The sequence below is a fragment of the Centruroides sculpturatus genome, unplaced genomic scaffold (genome assembly GCF_000671375.1).
Source record: "Centruroides sculpturatus isolate CEXI.00-Female unplaced genomic scaffold, Cexi_2.0 scaffold2894, whole genome shotgun sequence".
NCBI lineage: Eukaryota > Metazoa > Arthropoda > Arachnida > Scorpiones > Buthidae > Centruroides > Centruroides sculpturatus.
Window position 1 is genome coordinate 1 of NW_019386982.1, and position 13,458 is coordinate 13,458.

General features: G+C 24.9%; 1 protein-coding gene across 1 annotated transcript; it reads left to right on the top strand.

The window, feature by feature from the left end:
- Positions 1–2,068: 2,068 nt before the first annotated feature.
- Positions 2,069–12,223, top strand: LOC111616016 (tetraspanin-17-like; the record flags this gene model as incomplete). Its single annotated transcript, XM_023357457.1, has 9 exons — positions 2,069–2,143; positions 3,230–3,328; positions 3,400–3,528; positions 3,645–3,695; positions 6,657–6,707; positions 6,779–6,907; positions 7,024–7,074; positions 11,532–11,648; positions 11,813–12,223. Coding segments are annotated over 9 exons (771 nt in total), but the record flags the coding sequence as incomplete, so codon positions are not given.
- Between the last annotated feature and the right edge of the window lie 1,235 nt (positions 12,224–13,458).

The following is a 13,458-nucleotide window of genomic DNA, read 5'->3' on the forward strand; positions in this document are numbered from 1 at the left end:
AAATGAAATTTATTTTAATTTAGAGTTAGATAGCATAATAAATAGGATTTTAACAATCTGGAGGGCTTATCACACCAAGACTGACTGAAAAATAGACCAGATCTTTTACAAAAAAAAATCTAGTCTATAATAATCACCTTCAAATTTAGGAAAGGATGCATTTCAGGTACAAGGACTCCTCATCAGCTTACAAACACATAGTAAAGTAATAGTTAACCAATATAAAGGAATTTTTGATGTACACAGTGCACTGTATTTACAATATTTAATACAATCCATATACTAAAGAACTAAAAACTATCAAGCATAAAATTTTTTTATATGATAATGTGATATATCACATTATTTAGGACTAGTAACTGTTTTATTTTCTCCCACATTTTCTGAATTCTGGTAGACGGTTCCACTATTAATAATAAAATATTATTAAGTATGTTAAAAACCGAACAATTACAAACTAACAATGAACTTACTATTATTAAAGTAATTGGTTTCCAGCAGACCTTAAACAAAACAAATACACGAAATTCATAAGACTGTGTGAAGCCAACTGCCTTGTTACAATTCGTTTTACAATGTAAAGTGATTTTACTCCCACATCTGTCACATCACATTTCACTATTTTAATCTGCTCTATAACAAATATGCAGTAGCTTAAAATAAAATTTTATAAGAATTTATTAAAATACTTTTGCAATTTCATAAAATGATGTATGTATAAATTAAATGCACTTAATTATATTAATATTATAGAAGTACAGTGGGTGATCGGTTAACGAACATAATCCATTCCAAGGCTTTGTTCACTGTCCGAATTGTTCGAACCGATTATCAATTTACCATAGGTTTTAATGGGAATTTAATTAATTCATTCTGGAGACCCCAAAAATAAAAAATATATACTTTCTTACTATGTTTATTTATATGTAATAATAAAAATACATACACACACAGTCTTGCATATTTATTAGTCATGTTTTTTTCCATTTGAAATGGTTAAAGAATCTTTCTAATGTCAATTGCTTTTCTCTCTTCTTCAGGATTTTTCGTAAGTAATTAATAGCATTACAATTGTAGAAATCCCCAAGCCTCAACCTGGTTTAGATGCCATTCTAAGACCGTTGTTCTGACATCCTTCCACTTCTTCAAAGGATCTTTAATAACAGATATCGGCATTAATCCTCTTTTTCAGAAGAAAACATACCTCACCGAGATTCTTGGTGTTCTTCATTCAAGGGTTCTTAGCATTCTTCTATCGTCAGATCCATTTTGGGTTCCATTATGAACTCTTCGATGTTCTTTATTTCTCAGATTTGATTTTTGTTACTCCTTTAGCTACTTGAGTCTTCTGGATTATACAGTATTTTTCTTAAATAAGATTGAACTGCGGCCTACTGTAGACCCGTTCACGCCATACTGCCCAGCAACATTAGCATCTTCTGCCCACTCTCCACCTTTGCTATTATACTTTCACCTTTTGAAAAGAACAACAGATGCAAAACTTAATGAGTGCCTACCCGACAGTATCACGAATACATAAAAGAATTATTTTGTCAGAAAAATAAAAGGCTGTAATTATTGATACAAGGGAGAGTGTTTGAAGGAATACTATCCGATCGGTATATACCGGCTTGAGCGTTGATGTCGACGTTTCCCACACTTCGAAAAGTTTCGAATTGTTACTCGAAGACATGGGAAGACCAATCGGTATTCATTATTTTACATCGCTTCTTCTTGTGTTTGTTCTGTGAGGTGTTTGTTATCCGATCATGTGTTCATTGTCCGAACATAAAAATCTTTCGCGAAAGTGTTCATTATCCAATCTGTTCATTAACCAATCACCCACTGTATTTTCATTATAAAATATAACATCAATGTAATGTTGGTTTCATATACCTGTAAAACAACTTTTTCAAGAAGGAAAAAATTTCTGTTGTCATGTAATAAAAAGGAAATTTTGTTAACTTCAGCATTTATTTAAATGTGTAATGTCTGAGATACTATTACAATATATATTAAAATGATTTATTTTAAAATAATTTATTAAATAAATCATTTTTTATTACAGTATGCAATATTTTTAGCAATTTTGCTGCTATTAGAAATGACTGCTGGAATTTTGGGTTTTATTTTTAAAGATTGGGTAAGTATAATTTTATAATAATTGAAAAGTTTTACTTCATTAAAATTAAAATCATCATAATTATTTTCTGATATCAGTTATCATAATTTATTTATTGCTTATTTGAAAATTCAATTTTTGTAATTGAATAGTTTTTTTATTTATTAATGTTGTGGAAAGTTTTATTTAAAATTAATATCATGTATTGAGTTATATAAAATTTGAATAAAAGATTAAGTATTATTGAAAATGCTTTATTATAAATAAAGCATTTTTAATAATAATTAGACCAAAAAAGTAATTTACATTTCATGTTTATTTCATGATGATTATTTAGATTGCTGTATTATTTGAATGAATGTCAACTTTTTAACTAAATGTTATTTTGCAATTGCAAGCAATATATTTTATAATAATGAATTATTGAAACAAAAAGTCATTGTGTTTGTTAATAGCCTTTTTTTTTGATGTATCAAGGCAAGTTGGCAGCATTATAGCATCATGCTGTCTTATTCTCATTGTTTTCATGAATTACATTCATTACTTATTCTCAAAAATTCAATTCTTGGAAACTCTTTTGATTCTTGAAAATTCTCGACTCTTAAGAGTACGTGATTCCAACAAAGATTAATATTAACCTAGACCTTATATCTGTATACTCCCTTGTCATATGATCTTCATTCTTCTGACAAGATTCAAAATCATTCTTAGAATACAATTTGTTATGTTCTGCTATGATCTGCAAATGGAATCTTAATTTTATGTTGATGTCAGGTTAAGTTACTGCTGTTATAACCAAAATCCTCTTCTGTTTCTGCTTTGGACAGATTTCCATCTTACAATGAAATTTAATACAGAAAATTGCTCTGTTCAGAAGAACTTTTTCCATTTAAGCAGGTTTTTGTTTTATTTAGATTTCGTTTTAGACAGGTTTTATTATTGTTAATAATTTTACTTATTTCTAAAAGTTATATTATCTTAAAGTACATTTGTTGATTTATTGGAAGATTATCTTAAGTTTATTGAAATAATTATGTTATTTAATAATTTGAATTTAAAATAAATTTTATTTCGCAAAATATAATAAACATTTTTCTCTAATTTTAGATAAAATCTCAAGCAACTGGGGGATTTCAAGCATTTATTATCCATTACCGGGAAGATCCTGATCAACAAAATTTAATTGACTGGATACAAGAACAATGGGTAAGATTAAATATAAGGAAAAAGTAATAATAATAGAACTGTTACTCATAATTTGTAAAATACATTCTTAGTTGGAATGCTGTGGAATAGAAGGACCTAAAGATTGGGACATGAATATTTATTTCAACTGTTCTAGTATTGAAGTAGGAAGTCGAGAAGCTTGTGGTGTGCCATTTTCTTGTTGCAAACCACAACCCAATGTAAATCAAGTTTTTAATTTTAAATTTAAAACATTTTCAAACCATAAAGATGTATAAATTTTATAATATTTAATTAAATGAATCATATAAATTTATGTACCTTTTTTAATGTCTAGGAAATTATAAAAAACAAACAGTGTGGATATGATGTAAGAAAATCAGAATATGTAAGTATTTCCATAGTATCATTTGAACTTTTATAGTAATTTTTAAAATGAACAATTTTATAATTGTTTTGTTTTCTGTAATTTTCAATTATTTTGTTATAACTTAATACTTTCACAAATGAAAGAATATGTACTTACATCAGATTTTTGATGAACAATAAATTTAAAAATATTTTTTCTATGAATGTGTCTTTAGATAATTAGAAAGTGGATTAATTTTTTTATGAAACTATATAAAATAATATTTATAATACATTATGGTTCATTAGTTTATTTTTCAATGTTAAATCATTTAATTTAAATATTATAATATAGAAAGTCAATGAATATATATTATTTTATAGCAAGATGGTCATGTATAGTCAAAATAATTGTTCCAGTAGACATTAAAAACAATAAGGTTTCATTTTATTTTTTGTTATCTAATCTAGAGAATGATGTAAACGCATAAAATATGTTATATAGCATATTTTGAATAACATATTTTTGAAATAATGAGACATAGATAAGTAAAATATGGAACAAATATGGAAAATAAAACGAATGTAAAAAAGAATTTAATTTTTATATACAGTATATATAGGATGCTATGAAAGTTGAAATTAAGAAAAAGAAACAAAGAATTTATTATTTTTTTTTTAGAATAAAAAAAAACTTTTGATTCAGTGTTATGACTTTTATATTTTATAAAACATGCTTAGGTTAGGACAATGGCTTCCAAACTTTTTTACAAGACAATTCCTTTCATCTGAAAAAATTCTATACCTTCTTACAATTTTTGTAAAAGCATATTAAGTTGCATTTCTTAGATGCATTTTATTCTGATAAAACTTAAGATTTTCTTCTACAATTTTTTGATAGTGTACAATTATTTTATGAACAAAACAAAATCAAAATGATGCACAGAGATAATAAGGATTTTTAAGTGAAATTAAATTAAGATATTTCATTAACATAATTATATTGTAAATTAATACAGAAGTTGCAAATGTTTCTAAATGCTATATTACAAGAAAAATATTGGATAAAATAAATCCACTATTTTTCATGCAAATACTTGCAGAAGTTGTATACTCAAAAATAAACAATAATAATAATTTCTTTGCATCCCCTAGATCAATGTTTTCCAACCTTCTTTTTTATCTCATGGCACACTTGAACCTATAATTAAATTTCTGCAGAAAAGATAATGCAATTTAAAGTTGTTTGTAAACATTCTATTGCCATATTACTTGCCACTTAACCTAATTCTTTTTGTCTATATTTTTGTAAATTAAATAAAGCAGTATTGTTGTTCCTTAAAATAGCAGCAGGTTACAATAATAATTATTTAAATTAATAATTTTCATTTACATAAGAAAAGCAATTAACATTAAGTCTTGATTTACATTTAAAAAAGACATGTTTTGCCTAATGTTCTGCTATTTCTAAATTAAAATAATTTGAACTAAATATGGATAATTATACATACATTTTTGATTTAAAGATAATTTCATTTTTAAATGAAATAACCTTGTGTTATGCATACATAATTTTTCTTATGAATATATATATTTTTGCTACATTTTATATATGTATAATAAGTAAACATATTTATTATATAAATTTATTATAACAATGAAAAACTTGTATAATCAATTTAAAGAGGTTTTAATTTTGACAGGTACATTTATTGTTCTTTTGGCTTCTTTCAAAAATAATTTATTTAATAACCTTCAAAAATATTTGTGGTACACCAATGTGCTGCAACACATTGGTTGAAAATTACTGCCCTAGATAGGTCTCAAGCCCCACTAGAAAGGCATGCTCTATAGGTTGGAACTGCTATGTTAAAAAATGAAAAACAAATGTGCACTACCTAGTTTTCATGTTTTATCAGTTATTTTTATTGGCTCTATTTTTTTTAATTCTTCATTAACAATGATCAAATTTTTTCTCTATTATAAGTGACATACTATGATACAAATAATTCAGTATATTTTTAAAACTGATAACTTAATGGATTGAATTTTGCTGATTTTATTATCTGAATATTTCTTTTATATTATAAAATTATGGTAGTAGTTTGATATTAAATAATGTATGATAATGTACAGATATCTCCTATATAACAGTATCCACCATATACAGTAGTTGGGTTCCAAAAAAGTGCTGTGTTATGCAAATCTGTGATATACAAAGAACAAGTAAAAAACAGGGTTAGATTCCAAAAGTTAGCAAAAGTATACTATTCTTTTTGCAATTAAGAGAAATATATCTATTAAAGCAATCAATAGTTAACTAACATGCAATACTTTTGATTGTGATCATAATCAAGAGTATTGCATGTTAATATTAATTTTTTCTTCACTGCTGAACACTGTTAAACTGAGGAGATTTTCTTTTTGGCAAAATATCATCGTTATCTGAGCTTTCCTGTTGACCTTAATCTGAAATATCAACATCAGCTTGTTTTTTTCTCTACTTTTGCCTACGAGATTTTTTAAAATTTAATCTCTTTGTGTAGTAACTTTTAATTTAATCTATAAAGACAAAACATGGTGACAGTCTTTCGGGTTCATTTAGAGCACTGTTTTCTAAAATGGTTCCTATGAGCCCTTGGGGGTCCTTGGAATTGCTGATGGGGTCCGTGAGAAATTAAAATTAATTTGAGGGTGTGTGGACTATGTCAGGGGGTCTGGGAAAGGTATAATAGAAAGTAAAATGATTCTGACCCATTTTCATTATTATGGAAGTAAAAATAAATAGTAATAAATAAATTGGTAGTCATTTTTATGTCCTGACATAAACATACGTTCTGTGATTAAAGTTAATTTTGGAAAGTACAAATGGTGTGTTTTTTGATTTTATCGTCAAATCTCAGGTTATTTATCCAAAAAAAATTGTTAATTAAAAATTCTCATTTTATCAAAAATAATATTAAAAATTGAAAACAACCTGTTAATCATGTTTTACTTAAAATTTATACATCCTGATCAACAAAATTTAATTGACTGGATACAAGAACAATGGGTAAGATTAAATATAAGGAAAAAGTAATAATAATAGAACTGTTACTCATAATTTGTAAAATACATTCTTAGTTGGAATGCTGTGGAATAGAAGGACCTAAAGATTGGGACATGAATATTTATTTCAACTGTTCTAGTATTGAAGTAGGAAGTCGAGAAGCTTGTGGTGTGCCATTTTCTTGTTGCAAACCACAACCCAATGTAAATCAAGTTTTTAATTTTAAATTTAAAACATTTTCAAACCATAAAGATGTATAAATTTTATAATATTTAATTAAATGAATCATATAAATTTATGTACCTTTTTTAATGTCTAGGAAATTATAAAAAACAAACAGTGTGGATATGATGTAAGAAAATCAGAATATGTAAGTATTTCCATAGTATCATTTGAACTTTTATAGTAATTTTTAAAATGAACAATTTTATAATTGTTTTGTTTTCTGTAATTTTCAATTATTTTGTTATAACTTAATACTTTCACAAATGAAAGAATATGTACTTACATCAGATTTTTGATGAACAATAAATTTAAAAATATTTTTTCTATGAATGTGTCTTTAGATAATTAGAAAGTGGATTAATTTTTTTATGAAACTATATAAAATAATATTTATAATACATTATGGTTCATTAGTTTATTTTTCAATGTTAAATCATTTAATTTAAATATTATAATATAGAAAGTCAATGAATATATATTATTTTATAGCAAGATGGTCATGTATAGTCAAAATAATTGTTCCAGTAGACATTAAAAACAATAAGGTTTCATTTTATTTTTTGTTATCTAATCTAGAGAATGATGTAAACGCATAAAATATGTTATATAGCATATTTTGAATAACATATTTTTGAAATAATGAGACATAGATAAGTAAAATATGGAACAAATATGGAAAATAAAACGAATGTAAAAAAGAATTTAATTTTTATATACAGTATATATAGGATGCTATGAAAGTTGAAATTAAGAAAAAGAAACAAAGAATTTATTATTTTTTTTTTAGAATAAAAAAAAACTTTTGATTCAGTGTTATGACTTTTATATTTTATAAAACATGCTTAGGTTAGGACAATGGCTTCCAAACTTTTTTACAAGACAATTCCTTTCATCTGAAAAAATTCTATACCTTCTTACAATTTTTGTAAAAGCATATTAAGTTGCATTTCTTAGATGCATTTTATTCTGATAAAACTTAAGATTTTCTTCTACAATTTTTTGATAGTGTACAATTATTTTATGAACAAAACAAAATCAAAATGATGCACAGAGATAATAAGGATTTTTAAGTGAAATTAAATTAAGATATTTCATTAACATAATTATATTGTAAATTAATACAGAAGTTGCAAATGTTTCTAAATGCTATATTACAAGAAAAATATTGGATAAAATAAATCCACTATTTTTCATGCAAATACTTGCAGAAGTTGTATACTCAAAAATAAACAATAATAATAATTTCTTTGCATCCCCTAGATCAATGTTTTCCAACCTTCTTTTTTATCTCATGGCACACTTGAACCTATAATTAAATTTCTGCAGAAAAGATAATGCAATTTAAAGTTGTTTGTAAACATTCTATTGCCATATTACTTGCCACTTAACCTAATTCTTTTTGTCTATATTTTTGTAAATTAAATAAAGCAGTATTGTTGTTCCTTAAAATAGCAGCAGGTTACAATAATAATTATTTAAATTAATAATTTTCATTTACATAAGAAAAGCAATTAACATTAAGTCTTGATTTACATTTAAAAAAGACATGTTTTGCCTAATGTTCTGCTATTTCTAAATTAAAATAATTTGAACTAAATATGGATAATTATACATACATTTTTGATTTAAAGATAATTTCATTTTTAAATGAAATAACCTTGTGTTATGCATACATAATTTTTCTTATGAATATATATATTTTTGCTACATTTTATATATGTATAANTTTTCAGTTTTATGCTGGTGGATATTAGACAGTAGAATTTTAAGGCTTCTGGAAATTTCACTTTTTTCTAGTTCCAGATTAACAAAACTTTGCTTCCTTACTATACAATTCCCAGTTTATCTAACACTATTTTTCATTCCACAATCCAACCTTATTTTTATCTTATATTTCACTGATTTTAGTTACTGATGTCATTGCCATTAATTTTATTAATTATTCTTGCATCTTTACTTTATTTATTAATGCTTTTTCCACTGTCATGGACATCTTTATCTATTCAAAGAATCTGCATATATGTAAGCATTAGGTCATTTTTACACATTTGAACTGAAGTAATGATGAAGTAAAAATTGGTTAGTTGGTATTCAAAAGCAGATTTTTAAAAAATCCAGTTTTGAAACTTTAGTACTAACTATACAATATTGTGTTTACCTAAAAATGTATTTCATTCCCCAAACAAACCCTATTTTATTTTATTAAGGTTGTGATTAATCATCTTTCTTTTGTTTATTCACTTAAAATATTTCAAAATGTTTGGAATTAATAACTAGTTAAATGTTAGGATTTAAAATAAACTATGTAGATATAGTCCAGATGGACTGAGAAATGTTGAGATGATATTGTTGCAAATAAATTGGATTCTGTCACTCCCATCTGGCCAAGAGAGACCAAGACTAGAGCAGATGGAAAGGACAGAATTCACAAGCAGATGATACAATTTACCATTTTTTTTTTTACCTATATAATTACTTCTCTTGTATAGACATCATTGTGGCACAAAGTTGCTGTAGGAATCCTTGAACAGTTAACCTGGTCAAAATCCAGAACACTCATCCCAGACTGTCCAGTCCAATTCTGAACACACAGGAAGCCTACATATATAATTTAGTACCAAATTTACATTGTTAACTCAGTAAAACAAAAGTAAAGTCTAATTAATAGTATTAAATATTTTAAAGCTCTTACAATATATAGAGATTTAATGTAACAAATTTTTCTCATCTTTTTTATGTATTCTTATGCAAAAACACTAATGATTTAAATTTGTAGTATCTTATAATCAACATAGCTTGATAATAATAATAAGTGCAGAGCCCAAACAGTTAGGAGTGGAAAGTTGAAATTTGATACACAGTTAGGATACATCATTAGAACGAATGTACACTAAGGAACGTTCTGAAATTTCCCCTGTGGAGGAGAGGGAGAGGGTTAAGGATTATCCTGAATTCAGATTTTACTATACTGTTTTAAATGCGGTTTTTTGTGGAAAATTGAACATGTTTTTAGACCCATCTAAAAATTCTCTAATTAGTCTCGGAAGAGGGTGAACCTAATTCTTGCACCTGGTAAAAACGAGTAAGATCAGCTATAATCTAATAATCTTAATTTTCGCTATCGTTACTTTTTGCCTGAACAATGCCAGGCTCATCTGCGAGTTTTTAAATAAAAGTCATTTCAGAATCATTTTCATCATAGAAATAAAAAGCATTTTAGAATGCTGCTTCTTATTTAATTAACATACTAAATATTTTTTAAAAATTTAATATCAAATTATATTTATCATTATTGCACAATGAAGCATATTCAATAGACAGTCCTAATAGATCCATCTTTATTCTGCCCATTTAATAGCTCACAAAGGTGTAGAAAGAACCAAGAATGTAGTGTCATTTCAACACTAAGAATCACAAGGAAATCATTTGCAGATATCTATATACATGATCTTGCATATATACAGATTTTTTTGAATAGATAAAGATGTCCATGACAGTGGGAATAGCAGAATAAAGAAAGATGTAAAGTAAAGCCTGGTATCTATTGAGTATGCTTCATTGTGTAATAAGAATAAATATAGATAAAAGACACTGTTTCAAATTGGAAGAAAATCAAATTATATATCATGCCCACTTTGTGTTTTCTTCAACTTGATAAAATTATTAAAGGTAATGATTTTATATATGATATAATTTTTCAACATTATTACACATCAGTATAATAATGTTGAAAATACACATAATCAAGGATGGATACAAAAGGAGTGTCTCTAAGGTCTTTTTCTTTACTGCTAACAGGAGTTTATTTCTTTAAATAATGTTTATATTTTAATATTTTTTAGCATTTTGTTTTTAAATTTTGTTACATGCTTATGTTTAAATTTTTGTACTTTAAGTTATAGTGCTTTAATAATTACACATGCTTTATTTATTACATGAATTAAAAGTTGCTTCTCTTTAAGATTTACTCAAGATGCATATAGTCTATGTAGAAAGTATTTCCATTCTTACATAAAATTGTTGCTCTTATTTATTTATTAACTATCACAGATCATCTTACAAATAAATGGCTGTTTAAAAACAGTTGAAAATGTTTTTATTAAACATATTTATTGCTGGATAGTTAAAGGTTTATTTTATTTTATATTATTTATTCATTCCAGTATAAGTTCTTGTTTTTATTTATTTACTTACAAATAAATCTGCTATGCTGCATAGGCATGATAGCTCTGTAGCAAAGATGATAATGGAACTAAAAGGATTGCTTGACTAATTGAGTGATGCTTTATGCTTCATAAATCTTAAATTAAATGTAGAAAATTTACAGATTACATAAGATAGAAAACTTAGTGCAAACAGACTTTGTAACTAAGCAAGATAAACATTAAGAAGATTGATATCAGAGTTTTATATAAAAATTTTTTAGGGTAAATGACCTTTCTGTCCATAATTAAAGAAAGAAAAATTCTGTCTTAATTTTGAACTGCAAAAATTGATTGCAAGTGATACATGAAATAAAAATACTTTAATCTATTGCATATTAAAATTGTTTAAAAATGAATAAGAATATTTAATAAATATATTATGTAATTTTATTTTTAGTCTGTGGATAAGTCTGCAGTCATATATGAGAAAGGATGTTTAAGGGCTGGAGAAGAATGGATAGAAGCTAATTTAGTACCTGTTGCAGGTGTAGCTGTGGCAGTAGCTGTTTTACAAGTATGTAACTGTAATTAAGAAACAATCCTAAAATAATATTTTATGCTTGTTCATATTATGCTTGTAATAATATATTTATATATTAATATAATATATTTTATTATATTAATTTAATTAATTATAACAACATTTTATGCTTATAAATTTAAATTATTTCTTTACAGATTTTAGGCATTTGTTTTGCTCAGAATCTGAGAGCTGATATATTTGCACAGAAAGCAAAATGGCAATGACATTTACTTTCCCAGAGAGTTTGAAATATTCAAACTCCAAATATTGACTGTAAAATACACAATGCCAGTAAGAGTTAATTTTTATCAACAATAACAACTATGGGAACAATGCCATACACAGAATGAATAATAATTTCAATCTGTGTTCCCCTTGTAAAATATCTTCAAAACACAACTAGTCTCACTTGCTGTCTTTCATAATCATTTATTACCAAATATGAGATTATCTCATTGTCGGTATTAATTTTAAAATGAAACATATAAAAACAACAATAATGATTCTTAAAAATAATAGCCAATTAGGTTAAAAGCATTTTTAGGTATTTTTAAATTATTCTTATATTATCATGTACATTTAATATTCTTTTTTATATATAAAGAATCATAATTATAGAATAATTTTTTTTAATTATATACATAACTATTGTAGATAAATTGTTTACTATAAATAGAAAAAATGAATTAATATACATTTTATGATTTTATTTTATATATACAATATATACAAATATATATAATGTAAAAAATAATAAATCAAGCAATAGTAGAAGTAAATTTTACATTTTATGTTAAAATTTTTACTGATTGTGAGTAGTGTACATGTATTTTACAAGTGTGAATCTTTAAACATGTATGAAATCCTGTATGTGTTATGTACATTTCATCAATTTACTGTAATTTTTCAGTATTGATTTAAAAGTTCCTATGTTAATTTTTAACATTGCAGCTTTAATTTATTATTTTTTAAATATGTAATATACAACTGCCTCCTTTTTTGTTTAAATGTCTTTCCATAGCATTTTGTTGCAAAATATCAAACTATTATATATTAAATAAAAGTCATTCTGAAAAATTTAAAATATATATACTATGAGAATTTTTTAAATAAAATATTTGTATGTAAAAGAAATTAAATACTCATCTAAATTATGGATCTGAAGTAAAATTCGTTTTTGTTTATTATGTATTTTTTCAATTAATAGGAATTACATAATGTTCTATAGGAATTTTTTGTGTCTTTTGAACATTACACAATATGTATAACATTTTTAATGTTTAAAAAAAAAATATATANTAAAAATAAATAATTCCAACAAGTAGGAGTTTCAAATTATTAATTTTTATTTCTTTATTTAAATAATTTTGTATTAGGAATAAATAAATTGGACCAGACGTTTGTTTTTCAAATATTATTGTAATTAATACAATAAAACAATTTATGTTGTATTTATTAAATTTAAATTATAAAATATTCACTAACTAAAATAAGATTTGTGTGCTGAATGTATTGTTATAGTAATTGGATCCATGCTTTTCAACGAAAATCTTTATTAAATGTAAAAAAATCGATTTCAATTTATAAAACAAATATTAAATTTTATGAATATTTATTAATATCTTCATTTATGAAATTTTTTTTTCACTTTCTAGAGAAAAAAGATTGACATTTGGTAGCTACACAAAGCATTTCTAGAACCAAAATAAAATAAAGATGATTAATCTAAACCCTATTTAAAAGTTTACCACTTATTACCATTTATTAGGACAAAAGTAAATTTACATATTAATAAAATAGA